The sequence below is a fragment of the Homarus americanus genome, unplaced genomic scaffold (genome assembly GCF_018991925.1).
Source record: "Homarus americanus isolate GMGI-L3 unplaced genomic scaffold, GMGI_Hamer_2.0 scaffold19318, whole genome shotgun sequence".
Lineage (NCBI taxonomy): Eukaryota > Metazoa > Arthropoda > Malacostraca > Decapoda > Nephropidae > Homarus > Homarus americanus.
In genome coordinates, this window is record NW_024732238.1 from 7,088,762 (window position 1) to 7,106,251 (window position 17,490).

Genomic DNA, 17,490 nt, shown 5'->3' on the forward strand with positions numbered 1-17,490 from the left:
AGAAGCTAAAGAGAGAGAGAGCTGGGGGAGCTGAGAGAGAGAGAGCTAGAGAGAGAGAGGCTAGAGAGAGAGCTAGACAGAGAGATTAGGGTGTTTGGGTGTGTGTGGCCTTATAACCCCAAATAAAACTTGGAAGGAGAAGTGCTAGAGATTGTGGTGACCTGATTGGTTAACTGCTTGACTAGTTGGAGTGTTTGACTGGTGACCTAATTGATTGGTTTAAGTGATTGACTGGATGACTGGTTGGTGATCTGGAAGCGAGTGTTAAAACAGGGCTACAGACATGCTGAGCCCAAGACAAGTGACCTGGAGTTAGTGCCAGGTTGATTGGAATTTATGGGTGAAACGAGCTCTCTCTCTCTCTCTCTCTCTCTCTCTAGCTCTCTCTCTCTCTCTCTCTCTCTCTCTCTCTCTCTCTAGCTCTCTCTCTCTCTCTCTCTCTCTAGCTCTCCTTGTTTATTTCCTTTCATCGTTTCCCATTCTCACCTCACCACTTCCCCTCCCCTACCCACCTGTACCTCTCCCTGCCACCCACCTTCCCCCCATCCCCACCACCCCACTCATTCTACCCCATAACGCCATTGTAATGACCGACAAGGTTCTCAAACACCACCACTTCCTCTGTCCTTGAGAATACGTGAGAGAAACAGATTACGTCAGGTAGGAAGAAAGATAAACTTGAGAGAGAGAGAGAGACAGGTAAGCTAGAGGATTAAACCACACACACACAGGTAGCTCATGTTCCGGGTCAGTCTGAAGCTCCCTAAGTGATGGTGTGTATGTCTGGTGGGGTCTTACTAGTGACCTGTTTCAACCACCACTACAACTAGTACTAAAACAACAACTAATACAAACAAAAATAATCATAATATTAACAAAAACAAAACAACAATAATATAAATACTCTCTCTCTCTCACCCTTGCCTCACCCATGTTGACATTGAACGTACCCATAACGTGAGTCCTAATGCCCCTGCCCACACGTTCACTACCTTCCTGTCCACTTCCCTCACTCCCTCCTACACCACGACTATCGCCACTGCACCACCACTCCCACCCACTACCCTCTCCATAACCCTCCAACCACAATCACCACCACTACTACTACTACTACTACTACCATCATCATCCCCACCACCTACCCTAACACCACTACCCTCTCTCTACTACTACCACCACCCCACCCACTGCTCCGCCCATCGCCACTAAACCCACCATCACTCCACCCACTACCCAGACTCCAGCACCTTAGGGGCCGACTCCTGGAGCACCTTCACCTACGGGAGTCATTCTGTACCTGTCATGTTTAGTGATCCCTGACATAACGACCTTTGACGGCGGCTTCTTATTGGCCAGACAAGTAATACTGTATTGCCTTTCTCTAACACACACACACACACACCTCTTATTCTGTCTGCTTTTCGTGCCTGTCTGTTTCTTTATCAGAGGAAGAGAAGGTGAAAGGAATAATAGTGGTGAAAGACGAGAAATATTCACCCAGAGTTGATAGTTGTCATGCACGAGGGTGACGACTGAGATGGCGGGAGAGGTCGACGTCGGGATCAGCTGACTGTATAAACATAACATGGCGGAAGACCTCGCCATAAATTGATAGGTAACACAGGTAAGACGACACGACATCCCTCGAGTGTGTCTCACGGGCTAGATATACCTGAACGGAAACTTAATATAAGAACTATGAACAGCAAGAAGTGAACCCGGACACACACACACACACACACACACACACACACACACACACACACACACACACACACACACACACACACACACACACACACACACACGGGGACCAGTTCGTGATGCAGAACAACTGTTAATTCCTGCAGGAGGGAGTGGGGGGTGGTGAGGGAGGGAGCGTGTGGAGGCCAGAGAGGTGGTGAGGGCGGCAGGGAGGCAGTGTTAGGTGGTGGTGTAAAAGTCAGTTATAAAGTCAGATGTGAGCGAGGTGATGTAATCGAACGTGACATTGCACCACCACCACCAACCTGCTGTGAACTAGCTCACCTTGTATGTGTTGGCACCTAGCGCACGCACACATGCACCTACGCCTCTAACATACACTACACCTTCACCACCACTACACCACACATCAACACCTTACTTCACCACACAATACACCGTGTCTCTCTCACTCCCCAAAGCCAGACAGGTGAAGTACGCTCCAGGACTACAGGGGAGGGGAGGGAGGGAGGGGAGGGAGGGAGGGAGGGGAGGTGAGGGAGGGAGGGGGAGGGGAGAAGGGAGGTGAGGGAGAGTGAGGAGAAGGAGGTGAGGAGAGGGAGGTGAGAAGGAGGGAGGTGAGGGGAGGAGGGAGGAGGTGAGGAGGTAGAGAGGTGAGGGAGGAGTAGAAGGTGAGGAGAGGGAGGTGAGGAGGTGAGGAGGAGGGAGGAGGTGAGGAGAGGTAGAGGTGAGGAGGAGGGAGGTGAGGGAGAGGGAGGTAGAGAGAGTGAGGGGGAGAGGGAGGTGAGGAGGTGAGGGAGAGAGGGGGAGGGAGGTGAGAGGGAGGGAGGGTGGGGAGGTGAGGAGGTGAGGGGAGAGGGAGGTGAGGGAGAGGAGGTGAGGAGGGAGGTGGGGAGGGAGGTGAGGGAGGGAGGGAGGGAGGTGAGGGAGGTAGAGAGGTGAGGGAGGTAGGGGGTGAGGGAGGTGGGGGAGGGTGAGGGAGAGAGGAGGTGGAGAGGTGAGGGAGAGGAGGTGAGGTGAGGGAGGGAGGTGGGGAGAGGGAGGTAGAGATGTGAGGGAGGGAGGTGAGAGGTGAGGGAGGGGGAGAGGGAGGTGAGGAGAGGGAGGTAGAGGAGAGAGGTGGTGAGGGAGAGGGAGGTAGGGGTGGGGGAGGGAGGTGAGGGAGGGAGGTGAGGGAGGGAGGTGGTGAGGAAGACAGTCCGCCACCCCTGCTAATACACCATAACACTCCCTCACGGGTCCATACTGCTAAATGCTCTTAAGTTAAAGTCCCTCTCCCACCCCCATTTTCTCCCTCTTGTCTCAGTCTCCTCTCTTCTCTCGTCTCCTCGTCTCCCCTTAAAAATAAGTATATCAAAAAGAATCCTGTACCTATATACGAAAGATGGATTCTGAAAGGTTCCTATGTATGTCAACACCCCCAAAAACGTAGCATATCCGAGTCCCTTACAACACAACGATGGATTCATAATGGACCAAGCACACAGAAACGCCCCTTACCGCCCCTTCCTTTGCTCACCCTTTAACTCTCCCCCTATAAGCACCCTTAAAACCCCCCACCCCTTCCCCTTTAACTGGTAACTTATGAACTTATCCGACTCACTTCAGTATGACACAATGACGACGACCAAAACAACGTTGGAAATGTCGTAAGGTTTGGCCGTATCAAGAGGTGTTCCCTTATATATCTACCTGGTGACGAGGGGCAGTGACGGAGGACGAACAGACAGGTGTGTGGGAGGAGAAACCAGGTGAGTGAGGAAAAGACAGGTGTGTGGGGGAAGATTGGGAAGGTAAAAGCAGTGAACATCAACAATAGTGAGGATCAGGGAAGGAAGCAAGAGAATGTATCCAGTGACCTTGAACCCCTGTGTGTGTTGAAGCTCTCCTGAACACCGAGGTTGTGGTGGCGGAGGTAGCGGTGGTGGGGAAGAGGAGGAGGAATACGAGTGGAAGGAAGGTGAGGAGATATGGCTGGAGGGAGATGGCTGAAGGGGAGGGAGACGGCTGGAGAGGGAGGGGGGCGGCTGGAGGAGGGGGAGATGGCTGGCTTGGGGGATTGATTTTTTTTATTTTGCCGCTTACAGCGGCTAGTTTATTGTGCACCTCACACTCATCCTGTGAGCGGTAGCGCAAAAGAATTACAGAGTCGAGTTTACAAAGGGTCATAATAATTAACCCCCGTGGTCAGGATATTATGGCACTGAATGTTACACAGTGGGTGGAGGCTGTGGTGGTGGTGGTGATGGTATATGACTGAGCTCACCATCAGAGGGGCATCGAGATCTCCTCCTCCTACCCACACCCTCCATCCTGCCCCTACCCCCCACTACCACTACCCCCACCATCCTTCACACAACTACCCCCTCACCATCCTGCCCCGACACCACCACATCACTATCATCAACCCCACCATCGTTCACCACACCACTACACCACCACTACTATCACACCACTTAGTATTCTCCACACACACACACACACACACACACACACACACCCCTCAGTGACCTCCACCACCAAGCACTGGAAGGTTTGGCAGTGGACTACTGCACCACCCTCGCCACCTCCTGCCCCTCACCCAACTCGCGCAGTCCGCCACTACAACAAAATTCAGCCCATAAGAGCCCGCACCGATAGATATAAGAACAGCACCATCCCATCTATTGTTAAAATAATAAACAACTCCTGATTTATGTACTGTACAGCCCTGTAAATGTATTCAATGTATATCAGTTTATTATTATTATTATTATTATTATTATTATTATTATTATATTATTATTACACACACACGACAAACACACGCTCGAGTCCTTCTCTTCCTTCCCTCACCTCCCTACCCCAACATTCTTCTTTTCACACCTACAAGACGAGAGAGAGACCAGCCACTATCACACAACAACCAACCAAACTACCAGACACCTTGGTAATTACTGACCAGACACCTATATCATCACTACTACTACCAGCCACCCCCCACCACCACGGGCACGAGTAGTGACCCCAACTCAAGGTCACCCACCATCCTCAACACTCACTACCACAGTACTCCCCAGCTGCCCTCCCCCACCTTCTCTCCCTACCCTACCCATCCTCTCCCCCACCTCTACCCTCCCCCAATACCTTCACTCTCCCCACCCCATCCTCCTCCCCCCACCACCCACCCCTAGACTTAACACGTGTCATGTAGATCAAATTATTAAGTTAAATGAAGAAAAATTTGATAATGGTTAACAATAAGGAGCAGCCGAGGACTACCCAGGTGTTGTGTGTCACTATAACAGGGCCGGAAGTACACCTGTCAGAGCCTGTGACGTCATAACCCTCCCTCCTCCCTCACCTAAGGCGGACCAGGATTACTACCACCGCCAGTACTAAGACCACACCTACCACCATCAGTACTAAGACCACACCTACCACCATCAGTACTAAGACCACCTACCACCATCAGTACTAAGACCACACCTACCACCATCAGTACTAAGACCACACCTACCACCATCAGTACTAAGACCACACCTACCATCAGTACTAAAGACCACCTACCACCATCAGTACTAAGACCACACCTACCACCATCAGTACTAAGACCACACCTACCACCATCAGTACTAAGACCACACGTACCACCATCAGTACTAAGACCACACCTACCACCATCGTCACTACCACCACCACCAGTACTAAGACCACACCTACCACCATCAGTACTAAGACCACACGTACCACCATCAGTACTAAGACCACACGTACCACCATCGTCTCTAAGACCACACGTACCACCATCAGTACTAAGACCACACCTACCACCACCACTAAGACCACACCTACCACCATCAGTACTAAGACCACACCTACCACCATCAGTACTAAGACCACACCTACCACCATCAGTACTAAGACCACACGTACCACCATCAGTACTAAGACCACACCTACCACCATCAGTACTAAGACCACACGTACCACCATCAGTACTAAGACCACACGTACCACCATCAGTACTAAGACCACACGTACCACCATCAGTACTAAGACCACCACCATCAGTACTAAGACCACACCTACCATCAGTACTAGACCACACCTACCACCATCAGTACTAAGACCACACGTACCACCATCAGTACTAAGACCACACCTACCACCATCAGTACTAAGACCACACCTACCACCATCAGTACTAAGACCACACCTACCACAACCATAAGCCACACACACATCTACTCTTGTCTCCCACGAGTTACAGCTTTTATGAATGAACTACTGTGACTCATTGATAAACACAAATATTTACACCTGGCGGACGGGGCGGCGGGGAAGAAGGAGGGAGGAGGTGAGGATGATTGGGGAGGAGGGAAGAAGAGAACGGGGGGAGGAGGAGGATGACGGGGGGAGGATGACGGGGAGGTGACGGGGGAGGTGACAGGAGGGGAGGGTGACGGGGGAGGGTGACGGGGGAGGGAGGAGGGTGACGGGGAGGGAGGGTGACAGGGTGACGGGGAGGAGGTGACGGGAGGGAGGGGGAGGGGAAGGAGTGACAGGGGAGGAGCGACGGGGGGAGGTGACAGGGGTGACGGGGAGGGGAGGGGTGACGGGGAGGGAGGGTGTGGGGAGGAGGAGGTGACAGAAGGGGGAGGGTGACGGGGGGGAGGGGTGACGGGGAGGAGGTGACGGGGGGAGGAGGGTGACGGGGGAGGGTGACGGGGGCAGGGTGACAGGGGGGAGGAGGGTGACGGGGGAGGGTGACGGGGGGAGGGTGACGGGGGGGTGACGGGGGGAGGGGTGACGGGGGAGGTGACGGGGGAGGGTGACGGGGAGGGAGGGTGACGGGGGTGACGGGGGTGAGGAGTGACAGGAGACGGAGGGTGACGGGGGGGAGGGAGGTGACAGGGGGAGGGTGACGGGGAGGGTGACGGGGGGTGACAGGGGAGGGGTGACAGGGGGAGGGAGGGTGACGGGGGAGGGGGAGGGTGACGGGGAGGGGGGGGTGACGGGGAGGGAGGTGACGGGGGGTGACGGGGAGGGGTGACGGGGGAGGGCGGGGGAGGGTGACGGGGGTGACGGGGGGAGGGTGGGGGGGGTGACGGGGGGAGGGTAACAGGGGGTGACGGGGGAGGGTGACGGGGAGGGAGGGGTGACGGGGGAGGGTGGGAGGGTGACGGGGGAGGTAATCAGTTCACTTTTTATCTAGTAATGACAACAAGATACAGGTCAACGTGTCTATATATAAATTTGATTAAAAGTTACAAATACCTTGACTATCTGCCAGAGAGGATAAAACTCGCCTAGGATCGTTGCATGTCACACACACACACACACACACACACACACAGGTGGACGTCAATAGACCAGTGTACCCAAACTAGTCGCCGTTAGATAAATCACCTGAGAATGGCGGATGGGGATGGTGAGAGTAGATGATGATGATGATGAGAATAGAGAATGATAAAACAAGTGAACGATGATGGTGATGATGATAGTGCTGGCATCTTCCGTTATGCAAACCTTGAAGATTAAGTCAACTTGTGAGTCGTCCTGTTCACTCTTCCACGACCCACACACCTCTCTCTCTCTCTCTCTCTCTCCTCTCTCCTCTCCACACCCAGAACAAACACTCATCACTCTTTTAAGCTTACGCCTAGGTCACTGCCAATGTAAGGTCAAGAGGTCATGATGATTACGTCACGAGGAGGTGGAGGAAGAAGAGGGGGGGGGGAAAGGAGGGGTGGAAGGGAGAAGGGGAGGAGGGGAATGGAGGAGGGTGGACGATGGGGTGAAGAAGGGGGGGAAGTGCCTAGCTCAACCATCACCTGGGTAATAATTGCAAAAAAGGTCAATAAATTAATCATGACGTCTTTACCTTAATGTTGTTGTCGTATTCTTTTGTTTTGTTATTGTTTGCTATACTGTTGTGATGTTCTTTTGTTTCCCTGTTCTCCGTCACTCTCACTGTTGTACCAATGATGTGTCCTGCCTGGGTCACTTGAAGATTACCCCCCCTAGATTATTTCACCTGCAGATTAACCACCCGATCGCTAACCTAACAGTTTACCCTACGTAATCTAACGATATCAATCCTCGCCTCACCAAACCTAACCTAACCCATCCAGGTAGTGTTAAGTGTGTTTAATCATCAGTAGAAATAAGCTGGGACGGGGAGGGCTAATCTTCAGGTAATCCCAAGGGTATTTCCTCGTTCACAACAAGGTCCTAATACTGCCACCTGGAGTATCTGTAGCTCTCCACACACACACACACACACCTCAGCGTCACCCAAGCAACTGTGGTGTGTGTGTGTAACTGGACAGCTTGGTGGTGATGTGAACTCATAATTCTACCCACTGGCCTTCCCTTCAACCACCACCTGACCTGACCTTGTGTGACCACGTCTCCACACACACAGAGCTACAATGCACTCTCCCACCTTCTCGCCTCTCTCTATGTCCTTCAGGCAAGATAAAGTTGATTACCCAAATTATGTGAGGCCTTCCTTCCTGCACTTTTCCTCACCCACCTTCCTTCCTTCCTGCACCCTCACCCACCGCCCGCCTCCTCCTCTGCCTCCTCCCTCCCACTCACCGCCGGATCATTCTCAAGCACAACTTGTCCAATTACGTAATGGAGGTTCAGCGATATTGTGGCAGCTATCTATACACATACACACCAATGTTATGTCGTTCACCTCGTGTGTGTGTGTGTGTGTGTGTGTGTGTATACCCAAACGCGTCACGGTAAACACCTCCATTCGCGTCACACATCTGTTCCTTCCTTTCGAACATCCAGTCACTACCACAACAACCTGACAGGCACAAGACAGGCAGGTAGATCAGTCAGTCAGTACCTCGCCACGACGCAACATAACCCGAGTGGTCGTAACTTTATCCAACACTGATATAAAATACTCAAAAACCGCAACACCACAACAAGGGCGGCTGTGGGTGGGTGGAGGACATAATTCCGTATAACAATAACATAACACTGATCAATGAACTCGTGTGAGAACTTGTGGTGACGCCACACGCCGAGTCTGTTCACACACCACACTCGGATTTACTTACAAGTTATCGTGTTCACAGGGCCAGGATGCACGGATGGGTAGATGAACACAGAAACAAGTGCGGTGCATTCCTGGGCGTCTCTCTGTGAACACTGGGTATACGGTATAGTGTGTGGAGGTCAGCTGCCTACATCATCACTACTGACCACAAACCACCGCCACCATTCCCCCCCTCCCCCACCACAAACCACCGCCACCATTCCCCCCCTCCCCACTACTACCCCCACCACCACATCCCCGTTTCTGCAGAGTTAAACATGTTCTCAGCGTTAAAGACATTAGGAACTCCAATTAACCAACTACACCACTGTCAGGGTTAACGATCACCAAGAGGAGGGTAACACACACACACACACACACACACACACACACACACACACACACACACCGCGACATTTAAATATTCCACAATTACCTTTAAAATGACCTGTATATATTATTTAAGGCTGCAAAAGGCGTATACACATTTTAATAATACTAATGAAAATAATAAACAACACTATATAATAATGACTGTTCTTGCCTAAGGCCTGACAGTCACTGGGCACCTCCTTGAACGACTGACTGACTGACAGCCACTCACCGCCACAAACTGGTAATAACTGTACTCTCTCACTTTCACCTCCTCTCCTTGTTCTCTACACACCTGTCTATCTGCCCGTCACTTAATTACTGAATACACCTGCACTAATAACTCAATATCCGCGAGTATCTGGGTGAGAATATTCGTTATACAGATATTCGTAACTGGAGCCAATATTCGAGAGAGAGATAATGAAAGAAACAAAGGAGAGGGATGGACAAGAAAGAAAGAACGAAAGAAAGAATCAGGAAGCCTCACCTCATGGCAAATCTCCATCACACAGCAACGCGACCCATCACAACCCACCCACCAGACACCGGCCTCATTACCACAGGTGTATCATCGGTAGGGAGGGGGGTAACACCAAGCCAAGGTCACACAGGTAAACACACAACACTTACCTGCGAATCTCTCAGGAAAGGCAGGAACTTGAAGGTACTCTGAATCACCATCTTGCTCGAGTCGTCCTTCAGGTTAAGGGAAAGAAGTAACCTCGTCCTCGACTCCTGCAGCCTCTCTTTATAAACAATTTGTCACTTTACCATCAAGCTTTGTCTACACATTTCCAAAGTGCTCTACTGCTTGCTATGGATTGGTCAAGCTTACTAGATCTTCAGTACCTTCAGGTGGCACACATAAAGTCCTAAGGAAGTGAGAAAACCAGCTTAGTTCAGCACCAAGCTTTGGGCCCACATCCCCGAGTATATCGATGTTTACTAGACAACTATACTCATCAAGCTTACTACAATAAGCTGTAAAAGTAGTCCAGCATACACGACGAAGACTGAAGAGGGAGGGTCAGCAGGAGGTTAGTTCACCAGGGAGCGGTCACTTAGGGTACACATTCCACCACTATCATTGTTATTGGCCGGGTTGTGGTGCCGGGCGTCTGTCTGTCCTCTACCAGCCCACAAAGTTCCTCAATACACAGAACACGGCGGAGAGAACACCAATGACCACAACACCCGTACACCGTCAGTCACCTCGATGTTGGTGTTTATTCTCATATACGATCTGTAAAGGCGCAAGATCCACAGTTCATAAGAATTTGCTCACATAGTTGATTACGGGTTAATAACAGTCTCCATCTACGAATTACACTCCATAACGAGCTATAAAAAGTGCTCTTGAGAATGATTCACAACACCAAAGAGTCACTGGTTTACGCACCTAACTAATATGATCAAAATTGAACAGTTCTTAACAACACCACAGCGATGAGGAATATTACCATTAACACTTTTATATAAACGAGAAAACAGTAATGAACTAATTTATATAGCTGTACAATGCTAAACAAAATATATATAAATAAAAACAGAAGTCGAATAACCACCAACAATTGTATGATTTTGGCGCGAACTTATGTAAACAAACAATAACTCTATGGTTTTTGGCGCGCACGTTAATGTAAACAAACAGTGAATGAGACAAGAGGCGAAGCGCGCACACACACTGTAGTTACGTCTGACGCGAGCCACGACGCTGAGCTGACTGACTGGTCTACTGCTCTCCACACTGTCTCTCTCCCTCACCTCTCTCACGGCAGAAGGTGGTTGCTGCTCACCTGCCCCAGGAGGGAGGGAGGGAGGGAGGGAGGAGTGGGGAGGACAGAGATTACAGAGGGAGGGAGAGAAGGGCGAGGGAGGGTATATAGGATCAAGGGGATGTAACACAAGGTGGTAGTTCTCCCTTTATTTCCATTGTGTGTGTGTGTGTGTGTGGAAAGATAGAAGTATAAACAGACACACAGAAGAGAGAGAGAGAGAGAGAGAGAGAGAGCACACAATTAGTCCTACTTTTGACTGAGGAAAAAAAGAGAATTAAAGAGTGGGCAGCAGCAGACCAGTGCCAGCAGGACAGGGCTAAAGGGCACAGGTCAGGTGCTTGCTGCCAGGCACTAGTGGGCGTAGGTCAGAGGTCAGGTGGGTCAGAGGTTAGGTGGATCAGGGGTCAATTACAGCCAGGTCAATGGATATATTAGGTCAAAGGTCACTGGGAGGTCAGAAGGTAATGGCGCGACGAGGGGCGTGGGCAGGTCAGGTCAGTGATGGGGAGGGAGGGGGGCATTGATGGGAAACTGAAGGAAGGAGACAACAATATACTTGAAGGGACGTTGATGGGGGTCAAGGTAACTGATAAGGGGAACTTTACTGGTGATAAGGAATTGAGGTAAGACGTCCATGAGATAGTGAGGAGGGAGGGAGGGAGGAATGCTGGTGGAGAATGCTGTTCGCCCTTGACCAACCCCAAAGCTATCTCTCCCCCCACCTACACCCTCCTCTCTCTCTCACCTACACCCTCCTCTCTCCCCACCTACCCCCTCCTCTCTCCCCCACCTACACCCTCCTCTCTCTCACCTACACCCTCCCTCTCTCCCCCACCTACACCCCTCCTCTCTCCCCACCTACACCCCTCCTCTCTCCCCGCCTACACCCCTCCTCTCTCCCCCACCTACACCTCTCTCACACACCCCTCCTCTCTCTCCCCCACCACACCCCTCTCCTCTCTCTCTCTCTCTCACCTACACCCCTCCTCTCTCCCCACCTACACCCTCCTCTCTCTCACTACACCCCTCCTCTCTCTCCCCTGCCAACACCCTCCTCTCTCTCTCCTACCCCCTCCTCTCTCACCTACACCTCTCTTTCTCTCCCTACCTACACCCCTCCTCTCTCCCCTACCCACCCCTCCTCTCTCTCCACCTACACCCCCTCCTCTTTCTCTCCCCACCTACACCCCTCCTCTCTCCCCCCACCACACCTCCTCTTTCTCCCCACCTACACCCCTCCTCTCTCCTACACCCCTCCTCTCTCCCCCACCTGCACCCTTCCTCTCTCTCTCACCTCACCCCTCCACTCTCTCACCACCTACACCCCTCCTCTTTCTCTCCCCCCACCTACACCCCTCCTCTCTCTCTCACCCACCTACACCCCTCCTCTCTCCCCCACCTACACCCTCCTCTCTCTCCCACCCTACACCCCTCCTCTCCCCCACCTACACCCCTCCTCTCTCCCCCACCCACCCCTCCTCTCTCTCCCCACCTACACCCCTCCTCTCTCCCCCACACCCCCTCCTCTCTCTCCCCCCCACCTACACCCCTCCTCTCTCTCCCCACCTACACCCTCCTCTCTCCCCCCACCCACACCCCTCCCTCTCTCTCTCACCCACACCCCTCCTCTCCCCACCACACCCCTCCTCTCTCCCACCACACCCTCCTCTCTCTCTCACCCCACCACACCCCTCCTCTCTCCCCCACCTACACCCCTCCTCTCTCTCTCTCCCTCTCCCCCCACCCACACCCCTCCTCTCTCTCACCTACACCTCTCTCTCCCCCCACACCCCTCCTCTCTCTCACCTACACCCCTCCTCTCTCCCCCACCTACACCCCTCCTCTCTCTCTCCCCCTCTCTCTCCCCCACCTCACCCCTCCTCTCTCCCCACCCTACACCCCTCCTCTCTCCCCCACTACACCCCTCCTCTCTCTCTCTCTCTCACCTACACCCCTCCTCTCTCCCCACCTACACCCCTCCTCTCTCTCCCCCCCCCACACCCCTCCTCTCTCCCCCACCTACACCCCTCCTCTCTCTCACCTACACCCCTCCTCTCTCTCCCCCACCTACACCCCTCCTCTCTCTCCCCCACCTACACCCCTCCTCTCTCTCCACCCCCCCTACACCCCCCTCTCTCTCCCCCACCTACACCCCTCCTCTCTCCCCACCACACCCCCTCTCTCTCTCCCCTCACCCCTCCTCTCCCCACCTCCCTCTCTCCCCCCCACACCTCTCTCTCCCCCACCTACACCCCTCCTCTCTCTCTCTCTCACCTACACCCCTCTCTCTCCCCCACCCACACCCCTCCTCTCTCCCCCCACCTACACCCTCTCTCTCTCTCCCTCACCCCCCTCTCCTCCCCCACCTACACCCCTCCTCTCTCCCCCCACACCCCTCTCTCCCCCACCTACACCCCTCCTCTCTCACCACACCCCCCTCCTCTCTCTCCCCCACCCCTCCTCTCTCCCCCCCACCTACACCCCTCCTCTCTCCCTCTCTCACCTACACCCCTCCTCTCTCTCCCACCTACACCCTCCTCTCTCCCCCCACACCCCTCCTCTCTCTCTCTCTCCACCTACACCCCCTCCTCTCTCCCCCCCACCTACACCCCTCCTCTCTCCCCCACCTACACCCCTCCTCTCTCTCCCCCACCCACACCCCCTCCTCTCTCTCTCTCTCACCTACACCCCTCCTCTCTCTCCCCCCCACCTACACCCCCTCCTCTCTCCCCCACCTACACCCTCCTCTCTCTCTCCTCTCTCTACCCCCTCCTCTCTCCCCCACCTACACCCCTCCTCTCTCTCCCCCCCCACCTACACCCTCTCTCTCCCCACCACCCCCTCCTCTCTCTCTCTCTCACCTACACCCCTCTCTCTCCCCACCTACACCCCTCCTCTCTATCCCCCACCTACACCCTCCTCTCTCTCCCCCCCCACCCCTCCTCTCTCCCCTCCTCTCTCTCTCTCTCACCTACACCCCCAGAATGGGGTTGACAGTGATTGACCCCACACACACACACACACACACACACACACACACACACACACACACACACACACACACACACACACACACACACACACAGAATTAGCCAAGAGAAAATAGTATCACCGAACCAAGACACAAAAAAAGATTACTTAAGTCAAAACAATTTGTCAGTAAGGATGGACAGTTGTAGAGCTGACTGACGCATTAGAAATATTTATTGGTCAGTGTCAAGAGCAATAAGAAACAACAACAATCCCAACCACCATTACCACACCACACCCTCACCACACACTCACCACCAGCAGGCGCCACACACCACAGAAGGACACCACCACAGATGACCTCCTCCGCTAAATAATACACCTCCCCGGGGCTTCACCTGCAGTAGTGGTTCCGGAGGTTCATCTTTAACACACCTTCCCGAGTGTGTCACCTGGAAACCCGGCCAAGGTCAAACCTTAACGTCCAACCTACTGCTGCATGTCTAATCTCCCCCCTTATATTTGGTTAGGTTATCTTATATTGGGTTATCTTATATTTGGTTAGGTTGGGTTATCTTATATTGGGTTAGGTTGGGTTATCTTATATTGGGTTAGGATGGGTTATCGTATATTTGGTTAGGTTGGGTTATCTTATATTGGGTTAGGTTGGGTTATCTTATATTGGGTTAGGTTGGGTTATCTTATACTGTATTTGGTTAGGTTGGGTTATCTTATATTTGGTTAAGTTGGGTTATCTTATATTTGGTTAGGTTGGGTTATCTTATATTGGTTAGATTTGGGTTATCTTATACTGTATTTGGTTAGGTTGGGTTATCTTATATTTGGTTAAGTTGGGTTATCTTATATTTGGTTAGGTTGGGTTATCTTATATTTGGTTGGGTTGGGTTATCTTATATTTATTTAGGTTGGGTTATCTTATATTTGGTTAGGTTGGGTTATCTTATATTTGGTTAAGTTGGTTTATCTTATATTTGGTTGAGTTGGTTATCTTATATTTAGGTTTATCTTATATTGGGTTAGGATGGGTTATCGTATATTTAGTTGGGTTGGGTTATCTTATAATGGGTTAGGTTGGGTTATCTTATATTGGGTTAGGTTGGGTTATCTTATACTGTATTTGGTTAGGTTGGGTTATCTTATATTTGGTTAAGTTGGGTTATCTTATGGTTGGATTAGGTTGGGTTATGCTTATATTGGGTTAGGTTGGTTATCTTATACTGTATTTGGTTAGGTTGGTTATCTTATATTTGGTTAAGTTGGGTTATCTTATATTTGGTTAGGTTGGGTTATCTTATAATTGGTTAGGTTGGGTTATCTTATATTTGGTTAGGTTGGGTTATCTTATATTTGTTAGGTTGGGTTATCTTATATTTGGTTAGGTTGGGTTATCTTATATTTGTTAGGTTGGGATTTATCTATATTTGGTTAGGTTGGTTATCTTATATTTGGTTAGGTTAGGTTATCTTATATTTGGTTAGGTTGGGTTATCTTATATTTGGTTAGGTTGGGTTATCTTATATTTGGTTAGGTTGGGTTATCTTATATTTGGTTAGGTTGGGTTATCTTATATTTGGTTAGGTTGGGTTATCTTATATTTGGTGGTTTGGGTTATCTTATATTTGGTTAAGTTAGGTTATCTTATATTGGGTTAAGTTAGGTTATCTTATATTTGGCTAGGTTGGGTTATCTTATATTTGGCTAGGTTGGGTTAGCTTATATTTGGTTAGGTTACACTAGGTTAGGTTAGGTTATTTTTCTTGGGTTGGGTTGGGTTGGGTTGGGTTAGGTTAGGTTATTTTTCTTGGGTTGGGTTGGGTTGGGTTAGGTTAGGTTATTTTTCTTGGGTTGGGTTGGGTTGGGCCTGTGACATTTCCCGTACCTTCCTACACTCAGTAAGGTGTGAGCCTAAGCCCCAACAGAAGAGATTGTTTACAGTCTCCACACTCAAGGACAACATTATTTTTCTTCAGTGATAATTATCTAAGACGCCGCCTTAACTGGTAATAGGTTAAACTAACACGAGGAACTGGTAGTGAGTCCCCACACCCCTCCTCACCCCACACACCCCTTCCTCACCCACACCCCCCTCCCTCACCCCACACACCTCCCTCATCCACACACCCCTACCCACCCACCCCCCTCACCCACACACACCTACCTCACCCACCCACCCCTCCCTCACCCACCCACCCCTACCTCACCCACACCACCCCTCCCTCATCACACACACACACACACACACACACCAGTCAAAACCAGGTTAACCAATTGTAGCTAAAACTTAACAGTAAGGTGGACAAGTTCCCCTTCGCCACCACAAAGTGCAAGAGGCCACAGCACCGTCCAACACCACCACAACACCTCAACACTGTCCAACACCACCACAGCACCGTCAACACCACCACAGCACTGTCCAACACCACACAACACCTTAACATTGTCCAACACCACCACAACACCTCAACACTGTCCAACACCACCACAGCACCGTCCAACACCACCACAACACCTCAACAATGTCCAACACCACCACAACACCTCAACACTGTCCAACACCACCACAACACCTCAACACTGTCCAACACCACCACAGCACCGTCCAACACCACCACAACACCGTACACCACCACAACACTGTCCAACACCACCACAACACTGTCCAACACCACCACAACACCGTCCAACACCACACACAACACCGTCAACACCACCACAACACTGTCCAACACCTCCACAACACCGTCCAACACTACCAACACCGTCCAACACTACCACAACAGTCCAACACACCACAACACCGTCCAACACACCACAACAGTCCCATACCACAACACCAGTCAACACCACCAACACCGTCCAACACTACCCAACACCGTCCAACACTACCACAACACCACCTGCCCAACACCACCACAACACCGTCCAACACCACCACAACACCTTAACATTGTCCAACACCACCAACCACATCCAACACCACCACAACACATCTGTCAACACCACCACAACACCGTCCAACACCACCACAACACCGTCCAACACCACCCACAACACCGTCAACACCACCACAACACTGTCCAACACCACCACAGCACCGTCCAACACCACCACAACACCTCAACACTGTCCAACACCACCACAGCACCGTCAACACCACCACAGCACTGTCCAACACCACACAACACCTTAACATTGTCCAACACCACAACACCTCAACACTGTCCCAACACCACCACACACCTCAACACTGTCCAACACCACCACAGCAGTCAACACCACCACAACACCGTCCAACACCACCACAACACTGTCAACACCACCACAACACTGTCCAACACCACCACAACACCGTCCAACACCAACACACCGTCCAACACCACCACAACACTGTCAACACCTCCACAACACCGTCCAACACTACCACAACACCGTCCAACACTACCACAACACCGTCCAACACCACCACAACACCGTCAACCACAACACCGTCAACACTACCACAACACCGTCAACACCACAACACCGTCCAACACTACCACAACACAGTCCAACACTACCACACTGTCCATACCACAACACCATCAACACCACCACAACACC

The 17,490-nt window shown here is 51.5% G+C and overlaps 1 protein-coding gene across 2 annotated transcripts in view; it reads right to left on the reverse strand.

The window, feature by feature from the left end:
• The window catches only part of LOC121868417 (SH3 domain-containing kinase-binding protein 1-like), a gene marked incomplete at its 3' end in the record, with an annotated part of 82,151 nt that overhangs the window by 41,618 nt on the left and 23,043 nt on the right, over positions 1-17,490 (reverse strand). Inside the window, 2 exon segments of one of the 2 annotated variants that reach the window (XM_042369034.1) lie at positions 9,752-9,993; positions 10,805-10,853. Of the exon segments in view, the coding sequence (XP_042224968.1) occupies positions 9,752-9,802 (51 nt within the window). 2 annotated transcript variants of the gene reach the window in all.